Source organism: Lissotriton vulgaris, chromosome 9 (assembly GCF_964263255.1).
Source record: "Lissotriton vulgaris chromosome 9, aLisVul1.2, whole genome shotgun sequence".
In the NCBI taxonomy this organism is placed as follows: Eukaryota; Metazoa; Chordata; class Amphibia; order Caudata; family Salamandridae; genus Lissotriton; species Lissotriton vulgaris.
Genome location: NC_141697.1, coordinates 630,904,950 through 630,920,633, shown reverse-complemented (window position 1 = coordinate 630,920,633; position 15,684 = coordinate 630,904,950). Strand labels below are relative to the sequence as shown.

Genomic DNA, 15,684 nt, shown 5'->3' with positions numbered 1-15,684 from the left:
TATGTAGGAATGCCTGAGTATTCTCGAACCAGTGCACACTGTTAGACATTACATTTGGCATAGCAGACCCTCCTACCGCCTCTTTCATATTAATAATCCCTTCTTGAGGATTTTGCCTACACTGCACTTTGTTTAGCAGGGAGTTACTCGTGTGTTTCAGCATAAATAGATGCAAAACTTTCGCAATTTGCCTTTATCTTTTAAACTATTTTCTGTAACGGATCGTGTATCAGATGGTCTGTTATCACCTACTAATGGGGATGCGTTTTGTGCCCTATTTCTGTACACAGACCTTTTATGATATCAATTTACTACAGCGAGGTATTTTAATGAATTGGATACCTTTTTATCTGACATGCATTTTATTGAGAAGTTGTTATCATGCACTTTTATGGTTCTTTGAACTGATTAAAGTTGAAATGAATGGAAGAATTGTTTGAAGTGGGCACTGTGTCATGTGGCGCAATCTGCCCTAACAATAAAGGTTACCCTAGCGAGCTTCTTTGTAACAACCTTGAAGCTGGACAGAGCAGTGCTTTGCTTAGTAATAAACGTCTTGCTTTAAAATTTTCAGATGGAAGAGATGTCCACCTTCTTACAACTATTCATAACGTCAGCACTTCACGGTGACTGTTTTTTTTTTACATATAATCTTTATTGAGTTTTCATTAGCATACAAATCAAATTCAGCGCAGTTCTTTTAATCAGTTTATTAAAGAACAAAAATAGAATATTACAGTTAAAAACAATTCACCCAGCTCTCCCCGCACTCCTTCTTCTGCTCTATTATCACTCCAACCAACCATGGAGATAGTGTATGGGGTTAATAACTATTCACACTCTGAACATGACCAGGAATAGTTTAATAGTGTAAAACTACAACAGCCCCCCCGGACTGCTCCACGTGGCCTTCGCCTTTGCCAGAGGTGCCAAGTCTAGTTATTTCACCTCTCCAACTCAATCTGTAAGTCCCGACCATCACCACTTTCACTCCAGATTCCATCCCTCTTCCAGCATACCAAGGGAGTCGGGAGTCTGGGGGCTTGCGTTATTCAGTGTAGTATAATCGCTCAGAATCACCTAACATTTCTGTGAGATTACACTTGAATTACATGAGAAGAGTAATTCTGCATTTAGCTGTATTTCTTGGTGAAAAAACGCCCCCCTTGCATCCAAAGTGGACACAAGCCCCCGCATGCATCAAAGTATTTTTGAATCGCAAACGGTGCAATTCCTTAAAATCGGCCGTTTGCGACTCGAAAATAGCTTTTTGGAATGCATCATTCAATTTTAGAATTTGCATCATTTTTGCGATTTCTAAAATTGCATTTGCTTTTAAGAAATCGCAAATATGCGATTTCTTAAAAGCAATGCATGAATATTTTTCAAATTGCGAGTTAGCAATTAGGGGGTTAAATTTACCGAGTGGTTGAACCACTCGGTAAATTTGGAAAAAGGTGTAAAAATGCTTAAAAATGCTTTTTTTTAAGCAGTCATGTTACGGACACACATGTCCTTAGGACATGTGTGTGTGTAACATGATGCGAAAAATACATTTCAGGGGTGCAGGGGGGGGCCCTTTGGACCCCCCCCTGCACCCATGAAATGCATTAACAAATTGCGATTTTCAAAATGAAAATCGCAATTTGTTAAAGCCTTCCCATTGATCCCTATGGGCCTTTTGGCCCATAGGAAACAATGGGAAGTGCGAATTCGCACTTTGGAATTCGCATAATATTTGAGAATCGGTAAAAATTGCGATTTTTACCGATTCTCAAATATTTTGCACAAATGTACATGCATCCCATTTTGCATTTCCTAATTTGCGATTCCCTAAAAATCGCAAATTAGGAAGTGCAAAATAAAACAATGATGCATGTGGGGGTAAGATGCATATTGCGCTAAGAAATAGTGCTAAATGCAAAAAGAAAGAATAGTGAGCACTCACTAAAAATGGCCTTGGGGTAAGATTTTCCCCAAGCTCACTACCAACAAGTATCACTATTTTCTTTGCACAAAATGCACCCTCACATACAAAATGGATGCATGGATGCATTTTGCAATAAGGAACAGTGCTAAATGCAGCAGAACACTAAGAGTCAGCGACCACTCGTAGTCGCTAATTGTGCTCTTGTGTGAAGATTCTTTCCCACAAATTACTCTTAGTTAAATGAGCAGGAGTAATTGTGTAAATATCAGTAACTCTGCGCAAAAGAGTAACGCAGATGTACCAAAAGTACTTCAGTTATTCTGGCGTAATTGAAATTCCACCCAGGCCTACTTGCAATGCGTCCAAAAGTCATACACTGAATGTTCAATTGGCATCCTTCAATGCATATGTTGTTAAAAAAAGATTGTTCTCTAGATTCTCAAGATGACTTTTGTACAGTTTGAGCAGTCTGTAATAGACAGCCTTGTTGCAGTTGAGCTAGTAAGTGCTACGAGAATCAATGTGGTGGAGGATGTGATAGTTGAAAGATTGCCACTTTACTGAATAAACTACTCCAACACCCAAAAATACTTTTCTTGTCGGAGATGAATAATCTGCATCCGAAGAGGGGTTTGAAAGGACAGTTGTATGTACTGCCCCTAGTGACCTTCTAATCTTGGCCTCAATGTGCCTCGACATTTTAAATTGTACCACATGTAACTCAAGTATTAGGAGCAACCATGAGAGTAAAAGGGAACTGTCTGTGGTCTACATTAGGCCTGTGCGGAGCTTGCAGTGTTTCTCTATGTGAGATTCAAAAGAGTTCTGCAAGTTGGTGGAGTAAGAGAGGGGTGCATTGAGCTATTTGCTCTAAGCCTGCACACCCCTTGGTTGTAGTTACTTGGTGGCGCAAACAATGGAGAAATACATGCACACGCTTTGTCTCTGCCTTGAAGTGTATAGTGAAGCATCAAGTGAATGGCGAGCCTGCGGCTTACCTTGGCTCCCCGGTGCAGTCGTTGTCTCAGGCGCATTCTCCGAATCATTCCCTCTTACCTCCAAAGAACCCTTTTACCTCCGGGCCTTGGATCACCAGCAAACATGACTAGGACCCCCACCACACATGTCCATCCTGTGACAGCCCCCCGCCATTTTGGGATGTGTAGTTCTCCTTGCTGTTTTATCAGATCATTTTTGCGACAGAAAATATTGATGTCTCCACAATGTATTTTGGCCCTTCATTGTTGCGGCACTAGGCTTACCTACACAAGTGAAGTACCATTTTTATCAGGACACTTGGGGTAATGCTGGATAGTAGGAATTTTTAGGTTTCCGGAAGAGTCCAGACATTTTACTCAAATAAATGTGAGTAAATGTGTTTTTAGTCAGGGTTTGAGGTTTGCGAGGGCTTCTGGGTAAGAAAACTGTGATGTGTCAATGTTGCTTTTTGGATACTTTTCTGCTGCAGGCTCTAGGTCTACCTACACAAGTAAGGTACCATTAAGGGGTTTTGGGGGAATGCTAGGTGGTAGGAAATATCTGGCTCCCCAAAGATTCTAGAACTATTCATCACAGAAATGTGAGGAAAATGTGTTTATTAAGTCAATGGTTGAGGTTTTCAAGGGCTTCTGGGCATGAAAACCTGGGGGGTGATTTACAAGCCTCTCGCGCCACTTTTGCTTCACTTTTAACGTGGGAAAAGTAATGCAAAAGTGGCGCTAGGGGCTTGTAAATCTGTCCCCTGGGGAGAGCAACACAAGTCACCAACCCTAAATCTCCCAGGTGTCTATGTAAAAATAATGTGCAGGTTTGTTAGGTTTCCCTAGGTGCCGGCTGAGCTAGGGCCCAAAATCCATAGCTACCCACGTTGAAAAAAAAAAAGGTCTAATTTCAGTGGAAAAATGAGACATGTCTATGTTGCATTTTGTGCTCCTTTATGGTCACCGGAATTAGGCCCATTCACAGAAGTGAGGTACCATTTGCATGGGGAGACTTGGTAGAACACAGAATACTAGAAATGTGTTATTACCAATTGGATCTCTCAGACTTTGAGCCATCTAAATGTAAGCCAGTGTGAAAGCAAGACTTTTTTCGAACCCCATACTAGTGTGGGTATGCACAAATTCAGAGATATACAAATAACCATTGCTCCTAAACTCAGTATCTGGTGTACATTTCAGAAATACATAGGTTTCCTTTTGACCCATTGTTCAATCTCTTTATTTTACCGTATGGATTGGTGTGTAGTCGGTACACAATGAAAAACCACTGTAAGCTGCGCTCAATTGGTTTGGTTTCTTAGAGAACCTACAAAGCCTATATATCCCCTTAACTAGAAAGATATAATGGACGTAAAATATATATTGCTTTTCTAAATCTCCCATCATAGCCAGTATTTACAGATGAAAACGTTGTCTGAAACAACTGTATTTTCCTACTCATTTTTAATATTTTTTCATTTTAACAGTTTGTTTTTTGATTGAACCTTCCGGAACCTACACAATTTGCCCATTGCTGAATTCAGAATTTGTTCTTCTCAGAAATCTATCGCTTTCCTGGATAACTCTTTGTTTCTACACCGGTTTCCACCACAAACTGGGTTGAAAGCACAAAAATTTGGAAACATCGCCTACCGCTTTTTGCACATCACTTTTATCTATTTAAAAAAAAACTCAAAATGTTGCAGTATATTGGATATTTTCTCATTCTCTTACAGAGACCAACAAACCCTGTGTACCTATAGAATCCCCAGAATGTTGAGAAAAAGGGGTGCAAATTTGATGTGGATACCTTATGTGGAAAAAAGGTTTCTGTTAGGTAAGTGAGAACTGCCATAAATAGCCAAATAAGCAATTGCAATGCAATAGGTCTCGCATTAGGAAAGTTTGAGCTATTGGTATTGTAAATGACAAATATTTTATTTAGGTTTTGGTTTCGAAAGTAGCGCAATTAATAGCTTTGTCATTTACAATGCCAATAGTTTTAACTTTCGCAAATGTGACACCTATAGCATTTGTAATGCAATATGTGTTGTATTTACGTGACTTAGATGTATTGATATTACAAATAACAATGGCTTTTAATGTTTTAAAATAATTAAAACTTAAATAAAAGTGATAGTAATTTATAATGCCAATAGCTTAAACTTTTGTAAATAACTTTTGTGAAGATTATGTTAAGTGTATTTTATTGTGACGAAAATCGAAGAACAGAAGTGAAATATTAACATCTTTTTGTGACATTTGTAATAAAGTTTGAAACATTGAGAGAACATATTTGAACCAGTGATGCTGTGGTGGTGCTGAGTGATGCTGTGGTTGCGCTGAGTGATGCTGTGGTTGCGCTGAGTGATGCTGTGGTTGCGCTGAGTGAGGCTGTGGTTGCGCTGAGTGATGCTGTGGTTGCGCTGAGTGATGCTGTGGTTGCGCTGAGTGATGCTGTGGTTGCACTGAGTGATGCTGTGGTTGCGCTGAGTGATGCTGTGGTTGCGCTGAGTGATGCTGTGGTTGCGCTAAGTGACGCAGTGGTTGCGCTTATTGATGCTGTGGTTGCGCTGATTGGTGCTGTGGTGGTGCTGAGTGGTGCTGGGGTGGTGTTGGGGTGGAGCAGGAGTACACGTACAGGCTGGAGTGTAGCTGGAGTACACGGACAGCACACGGACAGGCTGGATTAGAAGCGAGGGCAAATGGACAGGCTGGTTGAGAAGGTGGTCACACGGGCAAGTTGGATGAGGATGTGGTACACACGGACATGCTGGGTGAGAAAGTGAGGCACACGGACAGGCTTGGTGAGGAGTGACACGTGTACATTTAAATGTGGGTCACACAGCCAGGCTTGGCTTAGCTAAAGTCATAGCTAAGACGTCTGGAAAAAGAAGGGGCACTGAGGTTGGATGAGGAGCTATAGCACACAGACAGTCTGGGGTGGAGCTGGAGTAGGCAGACAGGCTGAGGTGGAGCAGGAGTATACGGACAGGCTGGGGTGGAGCTGGAGTACACGGACAGCCTGAAGTGGAGCAGGAGTACACGGACAGGCTAAGGTGGAGCTGGAGTACACGGACAGGCTGAGGTGGAGCTAGAGTAGACGGACAGGCTGAGGTGGAGCAGGAATACACGGACAGGCTGGGGTGGAGCTGGAGTACACGGACAGGCTGGGGTGGTGCTGGAGTACACGGACAGGCTGTGGTGTAGCTGGAGTACACGGACAGGCTGTGGTGGAGCTGGAGTACACGGACAGGCTGAGGTGGAGCTGGAGTAGACGGACAGGCTGAGGTGGAGCTGGAGTAGATGGACAGGCTGAAGCGGAGCAGGAGTACACGGACAGGCTAAGGTGGAGCTGGAGTACACGGACAGGCTGAGGTGGAGCTGGAGAAGACGGACAGGCTGAGGTGGAGCAGGAGTACACGGACAGGCTGGGGTGGAGCTGGAGTACATGGACAGGCTGGGGTGGAGCTGGAGTACATGGACAGGCTGGGGTGGTGCTGTAGTACACGGACAGGCTAAGGTGGAGCTGGAGTACACGGACAGGCTAAGGTGGAGCTGGAGTACACGGACAGGCTGAGTTGGAGTTGGAGTTGGAGTAGATGGACAGGCTGAGGTGGAGCTGGAGTACACGGACAGGCTAAGGTGGAGCTGGAGTACACGGACAGGCTGAGGTGGAGCTGGAGTACATGGACAGGCTGAGGTGGAGCAGGAGTACACGGACAGGCTGGGGTGGAGCTGGAGCACACGGACAGGCTGAGGTGGAGCTGGAGCACACGGACAGGCTGGGGTGGTGCTGGAGTACAAGGACAGGCTAAGGTGTAGCTGAAGTACATGGACAGGCTGTGGTGGAGCTGGAGTACATGGACAGGCTACGGTGGAGCTGGAGTACACGGACAGGCTGAGGTGGAGCTGGAGTAGACGGACAGGCTGAGGTGGAGCAGGAGTACACAGACAGACTGGGGTGGAGCTGGAGTACACAGACAGGCTGGTGTGGTGCTAAAGTACAAGGACAGGCTAAGGTGGAGCTGGGAAACACGGACAGGCTGAGGTGGAGCTGGAGTAGACGGACTGGCTGAGGTGTAGCAGGAGTATACGGACAGGCTGGGGTTGAGCTGGAGTACACGGACAATTTAGAAAAGGGGGTGGTGATGAACAGAGTGTCTGAATTAAGCAGACCACTCTTACCGAGTCCAAAGATCAGGGCTTGATCCATCACCGTTATTTATCTCACTGCACCATCCCAGCTCAGAACCTGGCTATATGCAAATCAGTCTGTCCCTGGCCCAGTGCATCATGGGAACAGGGCAGACTAAACTACCAAGCCAATTCTTCACCAGAAAGGAAACAAGCTACCGGGGACCGGTGTCTGGCATTTCAGCCTTCTTCGGCCCGGCTTGCTTGAATCCTGATGGTGCAGTGAGAAAGGGACTCATGTCTGAGTATACCCTGCCACACCTATAGTGGCCAAAAACGATTTAGAAAAGGGGGTGGTGATGAACAGAGTGTCTGAATTAAGCAGACCACTCTTACCCAGTCCAAAGATCAGGGCTTGATCCATCACCGTTATTTATCTCACTGCACCATCCCAGCGCAGAACCTGGCTATATGCAAATCAGTCTGTCCCTGGCCCAGTGCATCATGGGAACATGGCAGACTAAACTACCAAGCCAATTCTTCACCAGAAAGGAAACAAGCTACCGGGGACCGGTTTCTGGCATTTCAGCCTTCTTCGGCCCGGCTTGCTTGAATCCTGATGGTGCAGTGAGAAAGGGACTCATGTCTGAGTATACCCTGCCACACCTATAGTGGCCAAAAACGATTTAGAAAAGGGGGTGGTGATGAACAGAGTGTCTGAATTAAGCAGACCACTCTTACCCAGTCCAGTGCAGTGAGCTAAAAAACGGTGTTGGATCTAGCCCTGATCTCTTGACTGGGTGAGAGCTTTCTGCTTAATTCAGAGACTCTGTCCCTCACCACCCCTTGTTGTAAATATTTTTGTCCACCCTAAGCGTGGAAGGGTATTCTCAGATGTGAGACCCTTGCTCATTGCACCATCAGGATTCAAGCAAACCGGGCCGAAGACGGCTGTAATGCCAGAAACCGGTCCCCGGGAGCTTGTTTCCTTCCCAGTGTAAGAATTGGCTTTTGTAGTTTGGTTTGCCCTGTTCCCATCATGCACTGGGACAGGAACAGACTGATTTGCATACAGCCAGGTTCTGAAACTGGGATGGTGCAGTGAGCTAAAAAACGGTGTTGGATCTAGCCCTGATCTCTTGACTGGGTGAGAGCTTTCTGCTTAATTCAGAGACTCTGTCCCTCACCACCCCTTGTTGTAAATATTTTTGTCCACCCTAAGCGTGGAAGGGTATTCTCAGATGTGAGACCCTTGCTCATTGCACCATCAGGATTCAAGCAAACCGGGCCGAAGACGGCTGTAATGCCAGAAACCGGTCCCCGGGAGCTTGTTTCCTTCCCAGTGTAAGAATTGGCTTTTGTAGTTTGGTTTGCCCTGTTCCCATCATGCACTGGGACAGGAACAGACTGATTTGCATACAGCCAGGTTCTGAAACTGGGATGGTGCAGTGAGCTAAAAAACGGTGTTGGATCTAGCCCTGATCTCTTGACTGGGTGAGAGCTTTCTGCTTAATTCAGAGACTCTGTCCCTCAGCACCCCTTGTTGTAAATATTTTTGGAGTACACGGACAGGCTAGGGTGGAGCTGGAGTACACGGACAGGCTAAGGTGGAGATGGAGTACACGGACAGGCTGGGGTGGAGCTGGAGTACACGGACAGGCTAAGGTGGAGCTGTAGTACACGGGCAGGCTGAGGTGGAGCAAGAGTAGACGGACAGGCTGGGGTGGAGCTGGAGTACACTGACAGCCTGCGGTGGCGCTGGCACTGAGGTTGGATGAGGAGCTTTAGCACACAGACAGGCTTGATTTGAAGTGAGGGCAAATGGACAGGCTGTTTGAGGAGGTGGGCACACGGGCAAGCTTGGTGAGGAGGTGGGACACACGGACATGCTGGGTGAGAAAGTGGGGCACACGGACAACTTGTATTATATTAAAATAATAGCACCCAAGTAATGGCAGCCTGGTTGGGAAATGCAGGCGGGGAGGAAAACCTGTGGGACGGAAGCCTGTGGGAGGCTGATGCCTTTGATGTGTGCCTTTAAGGCAGGATGTGTCTACATGGGCTGGGGGGAGTAGAAATGCGAGTCACGGCCTGCAGCCGTGAAAAGTGAAGTGAATAATTAGGGGAGGAGAACTGGCAGAGGCCGGCCGAGCACACGCTGGGGAAGCCGGGGGGGGGGGGGGGAAGTCTGATGCCTTTCACACGGCAAGCTTGGTGTATAAAGTACATACATCGCCCATCTCCCTTTATTTTAGTCTGTGCACGCCCACACACACACGTACACCTTTTCCCGGGGCACCAGCATAGTTCGTTTGAAAAACAATCACCATGGTAGAAAGGCATTTCTAAAAAAAAGATTGTCTTGGTTGGGTTTCCAGACCTATCTACATACACAACAAATTATATTTTTTAACTTCTTTTTTTCACCAAGTATTTTGCTTCCCAATTGAGAGCATCTCAAAGCAGTTTTTTTTCCTCAGTGAGGTTATTTAATGCAAGGGCGTGGGCTCTATGAACACACAAACAAAGCATGCGATTATAAGGTATGCAAGATTCTGACAATGAGACAAGTATGGTTTTCTGCTGGAAGTTTCGTTCCCTCTAGTGGGCAATCTCTGTAAGAGGCGCGTGAATTATCTTCTTTGTGGACGCTCTAAGAAACAGAACCATCAAATCCCGCTTACAGGGACCCTTTTACCTAACTTAAAAAAAAAATCATACAGGAGACTCGCAAGAGCGAACAAGTTGAGCTAGAAATTCGATATTAGCAGATAGGGAAAGGACTCTGCAACTGTGTCAGTCGTCAGGCAGGGTCTGCAAGGCATCAGGGGCCTCCAGAGAGAGCTGGGATTAGTGGGCGAGTGTAAATAACTCTGCTGTCTCCTGGGAACCGGTGGGGGAGGGTTCAAGAGGGAGGGGGCTGAGAGAGGATGGAGCAGAGAGGGTAGGCAGCGGCCTTCATTTCAAGGAGGGCTTTCTCTGAAAACCTGCAGATGCAAAATAGGTGTGTGTTGTACCGTGTTTCTGCATCCCTGTGCCCGCTGCAGTGGGGATGCGTCTCAGAATCGTTCTTGGAGCTTTGACAGTGTACTCCGGAGTATCTAAATAAAGATGTACACCTATCTGTAGTGTAAGGAACAGAGCTGCCGACTTTGGAAGTGGGGGACAGGGTTCAAGTCCCGGCCTAAACAAACCTGTGATTCTGTGCAAATCAATTGAACTCCTATGCCTCTAAAAAATTAATGTGTTCTTGTGAAATGTATTGGTGCTCATGTAAATGTTCCAATCAATACCTTCGGGTCGAGTTCGCGATTTCTAAGAATGCAAAAAAAAAACGCTACCAGTCTATTGTGAACCGTATCTCGTGACAACCCTCGTAAAACACACATTTGCCCTGCTTGCATCTCATTGCCTCTCAGACCCCCATCTTCAGTTGAAGAACCCCGTTAGGTGCTGCTCAGCCACGACTAGCCTGCATGCTCATGAATAACAGAATGCACCCTACTTCCGTTGCACGATTCTAGGGGTGAAACAATATGGTACAAGCTAAAATGGATGCTTTACGGTTTACATCTCTCTGCATCCCCCCACCGAGTCCTTAATAGGGATGATAGGGGTGAATAATATGGGAGATAAAGCTGAAAAATGTAGGAGGAGGGGAGAGGTTACCTCACTGTCTGATCAGAAATCCCTCCTTCCTGCCAGAGGCTGTCAGAGCTGAATGCACAATCAGTGAACGGAGACCTGCAGGGGAGAGCGCGGGAGACTGCGGGGGCAAGCAGGAGGCTGCGGAGGGGAGCGCCGGGGCGGCACATGTATTGTGAGTGATGTGCGTACGTGCCTGCTTGGACTGCCATGCCAAAAGTGTGTGTGTAAGCAGCAGTGTCTCATTCCTATGTAGTAACGCTTCTAACAAGAAAAGGGCGCTGTGAAAAAACCTGCAACTAGCGGACGAGTTCGTGAGCCATACACTCTGGGGGGCATGCAGCCATGTGACGCAAGCCGGAGCAACTTGACAGAGCAAAAAACGAAACAAGTTGTGAATGAAAAAACATTGGGGACAGAAGCTTTTAGGGGCGGGGGAGCGGATCCCTTTGAAGCACGGCCTCGCAGCCGTGAAAGAAGTTTGTATTAATTAGGGGGAGGAGAAGTGAGGCCGAGTGCGCTGGGGAAGCAACAGATGGCTTTAATTTGAAGCTCTCGGAGGCAGGCGGCTCGGATAAAAGCGCGGTCACGAGAACTCATGCACTCGTGGAAATCCTCTTTAGTTAAAATTTTTGGTTTCACCGCAATAGGTCTCTCTACGAGACCTAAAAAGGGCTTAGCTTTCTAGGGGTAAAGCTTAGCAGTCAAGGGGCTAAAGTAATACCTCCAACCTCTTCTCTGTGTATGGTTATGATGTTAATTATATGATACATACCAGACCTGAAAACAAATTTTTCTCATACATATAATGGTAACTGATAGGTGAATACATTTATAGCCGCTACACTTTTGCAACCTGTTTCTCCACAGATTGCTCTGGCGACAGGACTTTCAATCTTTCTGAACAGGACTTGTGAGCTTAAAAAAATGAAAACATATTTGAGCAAGTGGGTCTAGGGGCATACTATGGAAGACTGATTGAGTATTTTTTTTTACTGTGCTTCTCTCAAAACACTTGTAGTTATCCAAACCTCCACAGATTCCTAACCTCATCAATGAAAGAAATAAATTATGAATTTGTAGAAACAACATTTGGAAACGGTAAGAATCAGGGAAGAGAAACAGCTCATCAGACAAGTGGGGTTGCTCCATCTCACTCAATTTGTTCCTTGTTTAATGGATTTCCCTGGATTTCATGATTTGTTGTAGTGACATATCAAGTAAGTACATTTGTGCTGCAAAAGCCTCTACACATTTCCAGTGCATCCTTTTTTGCAGAGCTTCATGGTGTTGAGAGAAATATGTAATTATGGATGTTTTCTGCTTGTTTTAGCGTGTTTTTCGAAGATGGGAATCAGGCACCGAACTGCAAACAATCCACCTAAATACTGACTTATGAAATTTTTATAAACCAGTGGGAATGATTTGCAAATCATTGTGTGTGTTTTTTTGTGTATTCTTGTTGCATAAAATTCCCAGAATTGTGCCATTATGCCACACTGTGTAATTATGTGCCGAGTTCACAAGAGCAAGCAGTATCAGACCACAGGAGGTAGCCCGTAAACCACAGAGAGACTGGGGCAATAATCTATATCAAACAACAATATCTCAAACATGGGTATCATTTAAAGAGCAAATACAGGCAGCACAATCAATTGCGGCGGATTCAATCCAAAAGGGGAGAAACACAGGGAGACATATTCATGTAAAGGTAGCTTGTATTAGAGTCACTTCAAACATATTGGATATATTAAACTTCATATGTACAAGCACATGGGAGGGTAGCACTGCTTTATATTAAATGACATGTAACCAAAAAGATACTGTGCACAAGGGATAGTTACGTTTGTGACGGTGCAAGTGACAAGTGATGTGGTATATACAGGGATCACTGAAATAATATCGAATTCCAAAATATCGACCTGCAAAAATATCGTGTCAAAAATATTGACTGACAAAATATCGAGTTTCTATCTACAAACAGGTAAGTACAAAAATATCGAGTTTAAAATATTGTTTACAAAAATATAGTTGTAAAAAATATCGACTTTACTAAAAACACTATTAAATTAAATTATTATTAAAAACTAAGTACTAAAATATACTTAAGAATACTTAAATTAACTAATGATAATTAAATAATTAATGAAAGTACAAAAAAAATATATTTTATCATATTTCTTAAAACATATATATATAGTAACAAAATATAATTAAATAATAGCCAATATTATTAATGTACAATAACAATAGAGTAAAAATTACTATTCCCACTCCAGTGGGTGCAACAGTAGGGAAAGTGTTGGATAGCGTAGGGGTTAAAATTACTATTCCCACTCCAGTGGGTGCAACAGTAGGGAAAGCGTTGGATAGCGTAGGGGTTAAAATTACTATTCCAACTCCAGTGGGTGCAACAGTAGGGAAAGCGTTGGATAGCGTATGGGTTAAAATTACTATTCCCATTCCAGTGGGTGCAACAGTAGGGAAAGTGTTGGATAGCGTAGGGGTTAAAATTACTATTCCCACTCCAGTGGATGCAACAGTAGGGAAAGCGTTGGATAGCGTGGGGGTAAAAATTACTATTCCCACTCCAGTGGGTGCAACAATAGGGAAAGCGTTGGATAGCGTAGGGGTTAAAATTACTATTCCCACTCCAGTGGATGCAACAGTAGGGAAAGCGTTGGATAGCGTGGGGGTAAACATTACTATTCCCACTCCATTGGATGCAACAGTAAGGAAAGCGTAGTTGTAATAATTAAATTAGTAAAAATCACATATTAACCAATTAATCAATTAATATAAAATTATTAACAATTACTATTAAATTAATGAACACATATAAATTAATAATTAATTATTTACTAATTACTATCAATAAATATATTAACATATTTAATTATTATTAATTAAATTACTTCCCACCCTATTCCCCTATAATCCCACAACCCGCTACTGCATTAAATTAGTAAAATGTACATATTTACCAATTAATCAATTATTATTAATTATTTTGCAATCACTATTACATTAATTAACACATATAAATTAATTAACAATTAATTTTAAATTAATATCAAATAATTAATTTACATATTTAATTAATTATAATTAGATTACTTCCCACCCTATTCCCCTATAAACCCACAACCCGCTACAGAATTACATTACGCAATTATTATAAAAACAAATTCATTTAATAAAATTATTTATAACATTAATACACACTTTTCACACATATTATTACATAAAAATACACTATAAAATATTATATATTATTAAAAATTCGATATTTTTGTTATCTATATTTTATACAGTCGATATTACTTCACTTACCTTAAAAACGATATTTTTGTAGTCGATATTCTGTCCAGTCGATATTTTGTCCAGTCTATAATATTTACTCGATATTATGTCCAAACGATATTTTGGACTCGATATTATGTCTGTGCACCATATTCAGCAATGGTGATGGGCGTGACGAAGGACTAAGTAAAACAACAGGTAGTTTGCATATTCAGGACATCCGGGCAATAAATGATACAAAATTCAATCTGCTACCCTCCCATGTGCTTGCACATATGAAGTTTAATATGTCCAACAAGTCTGGTATAGAGCTCACAAGAACAACAAAATCACGCGCAGCTGCTGTTTGCGCGTCTTGTGTTTTATGCATTATCTTTTAGAGTGAAATGCCACTGTTGAATATTTTAGGTGTGCACAATTTTGAGCAATATTTATCCAACGTTTTCATAATCATGCAAACTACGTGCCTTTCCGATTTTAGGGTGATGGACGTGGATGGAGAAGCAGTTATGAGTCAAATTTCAAACAGATTGCATCCGTAGAGCAGGGATGCTTGACTACCAATACATGTGCCACATTTAGCCAGCACTGATCTATAGCTAGAAAAGAAATAATGAAGCAAACGTACCGACATTAGCGATCGAACGATGTCCCCGAGCTTCAGCTGGAACAGATTGCCAACCAGCGGTAGGGGCATCGGGCCTGGTGGCAATTCTCTTTTTTCTGCCAGCATTTTCACATAGGTAAGCATCAGAATGGTGATGGCAAACACCAACAAAAGTATGGTCGTACTGCTGAAATCCATTCTGGTGACAGGTATTGGCGTGTTTGTCTCTTGTTATTCAATATGCAGTCACAAGTTGAAAAGGAGGCGGTTTAGCTGGGGACAAATAAGTAAAATGTTAGCACATGAAATGTTGTTAAATCGTTACATTGCTGTTCTGTTTGGCTCTATAAGAAGATATGTAATCCCTTGGTAATGCAGTCTGACTGAATGGCATCTATGCACAGGGTGAGAAATGATGAGATTGACTTATGTAGGGTGTGTGTTCATAATCAGCATAAACAAAGCTCATGTAGTCATGCTCTCGTGGTGATATATTTGTATTTACACAAAACTGCTTGTTTAGTCTGGAAGTCCACACATATTGTTTATTATAGACGAGCAAGATTTGGATGCATATATCCGAATATATTCATATATAAACCAATAGTCTCATAATGTATGACACAAACAAGCGTCGAAATCCATATCAGAAACATGAATGGCTAGCATCACAAATAACAAGCATTTGCAATCCAAAAGGTCTCGCAGTTGTGGGAGTTTGAGCTATTGGCATTGTAAATGGCAATGCCTTTTAATTACGTGTTCGTTTATAAAACATAAATGAAAGGCATTGTCATTTACAAGGCCAATAGCTTAAACTCTCGCAAATGCGAGACCTATTGTATTGCAAATGCTTGTTTTAAGTAGTAGTTGGGGGAAGCAACACATGAGACCGGAAGCAACATGGGAGGGCTGGAGCAACACTGGGGCACACATGAGTGAAGGAGAAGAAATGGGCAAGAGACCAATGTAGAGCGGGCGGGAGAGAAGCACACCGGAAAGAAGCCAACGGGGGAGTACAGGGGTGAGGAGGAAATTCAAAGGGCAAGAGAGGAGGGCAAGGGGAAGCAAAACGGAGGGCA

At 43.3% G+C, this 15,684-nt stretch overlaps 1 protein-coding gene across 4 annotated transcripts in view; it reads right to left on the bottom strand.

Annotated features, from left to right (window-relative positions):
* Nucleotides 1-15,684, bottom strand: part of LOC147691995 (cytochrome P450 2F3-like) — a 556,138-nt gene that overhangs the window by 220,702 nt on the left and 319,752 nt on the right. For all 4 annotated transcript variants that reach the window (XM_086938287.1, XM_086938286.1, XM_086938290.1 and 1 more), the window contains one exon: nt 14,624-14,875. In XM_086938287.1, coding sequence (XP_086794413.1) covers nt 14,624-14,800 — 177 coding nt within the window. In that variant the 5' untranslated portion in view covers nt 14,801-14,875. The remainder of the gene's footprint in view (nt 1-14,623; nt 14,876-15,684) is intronic.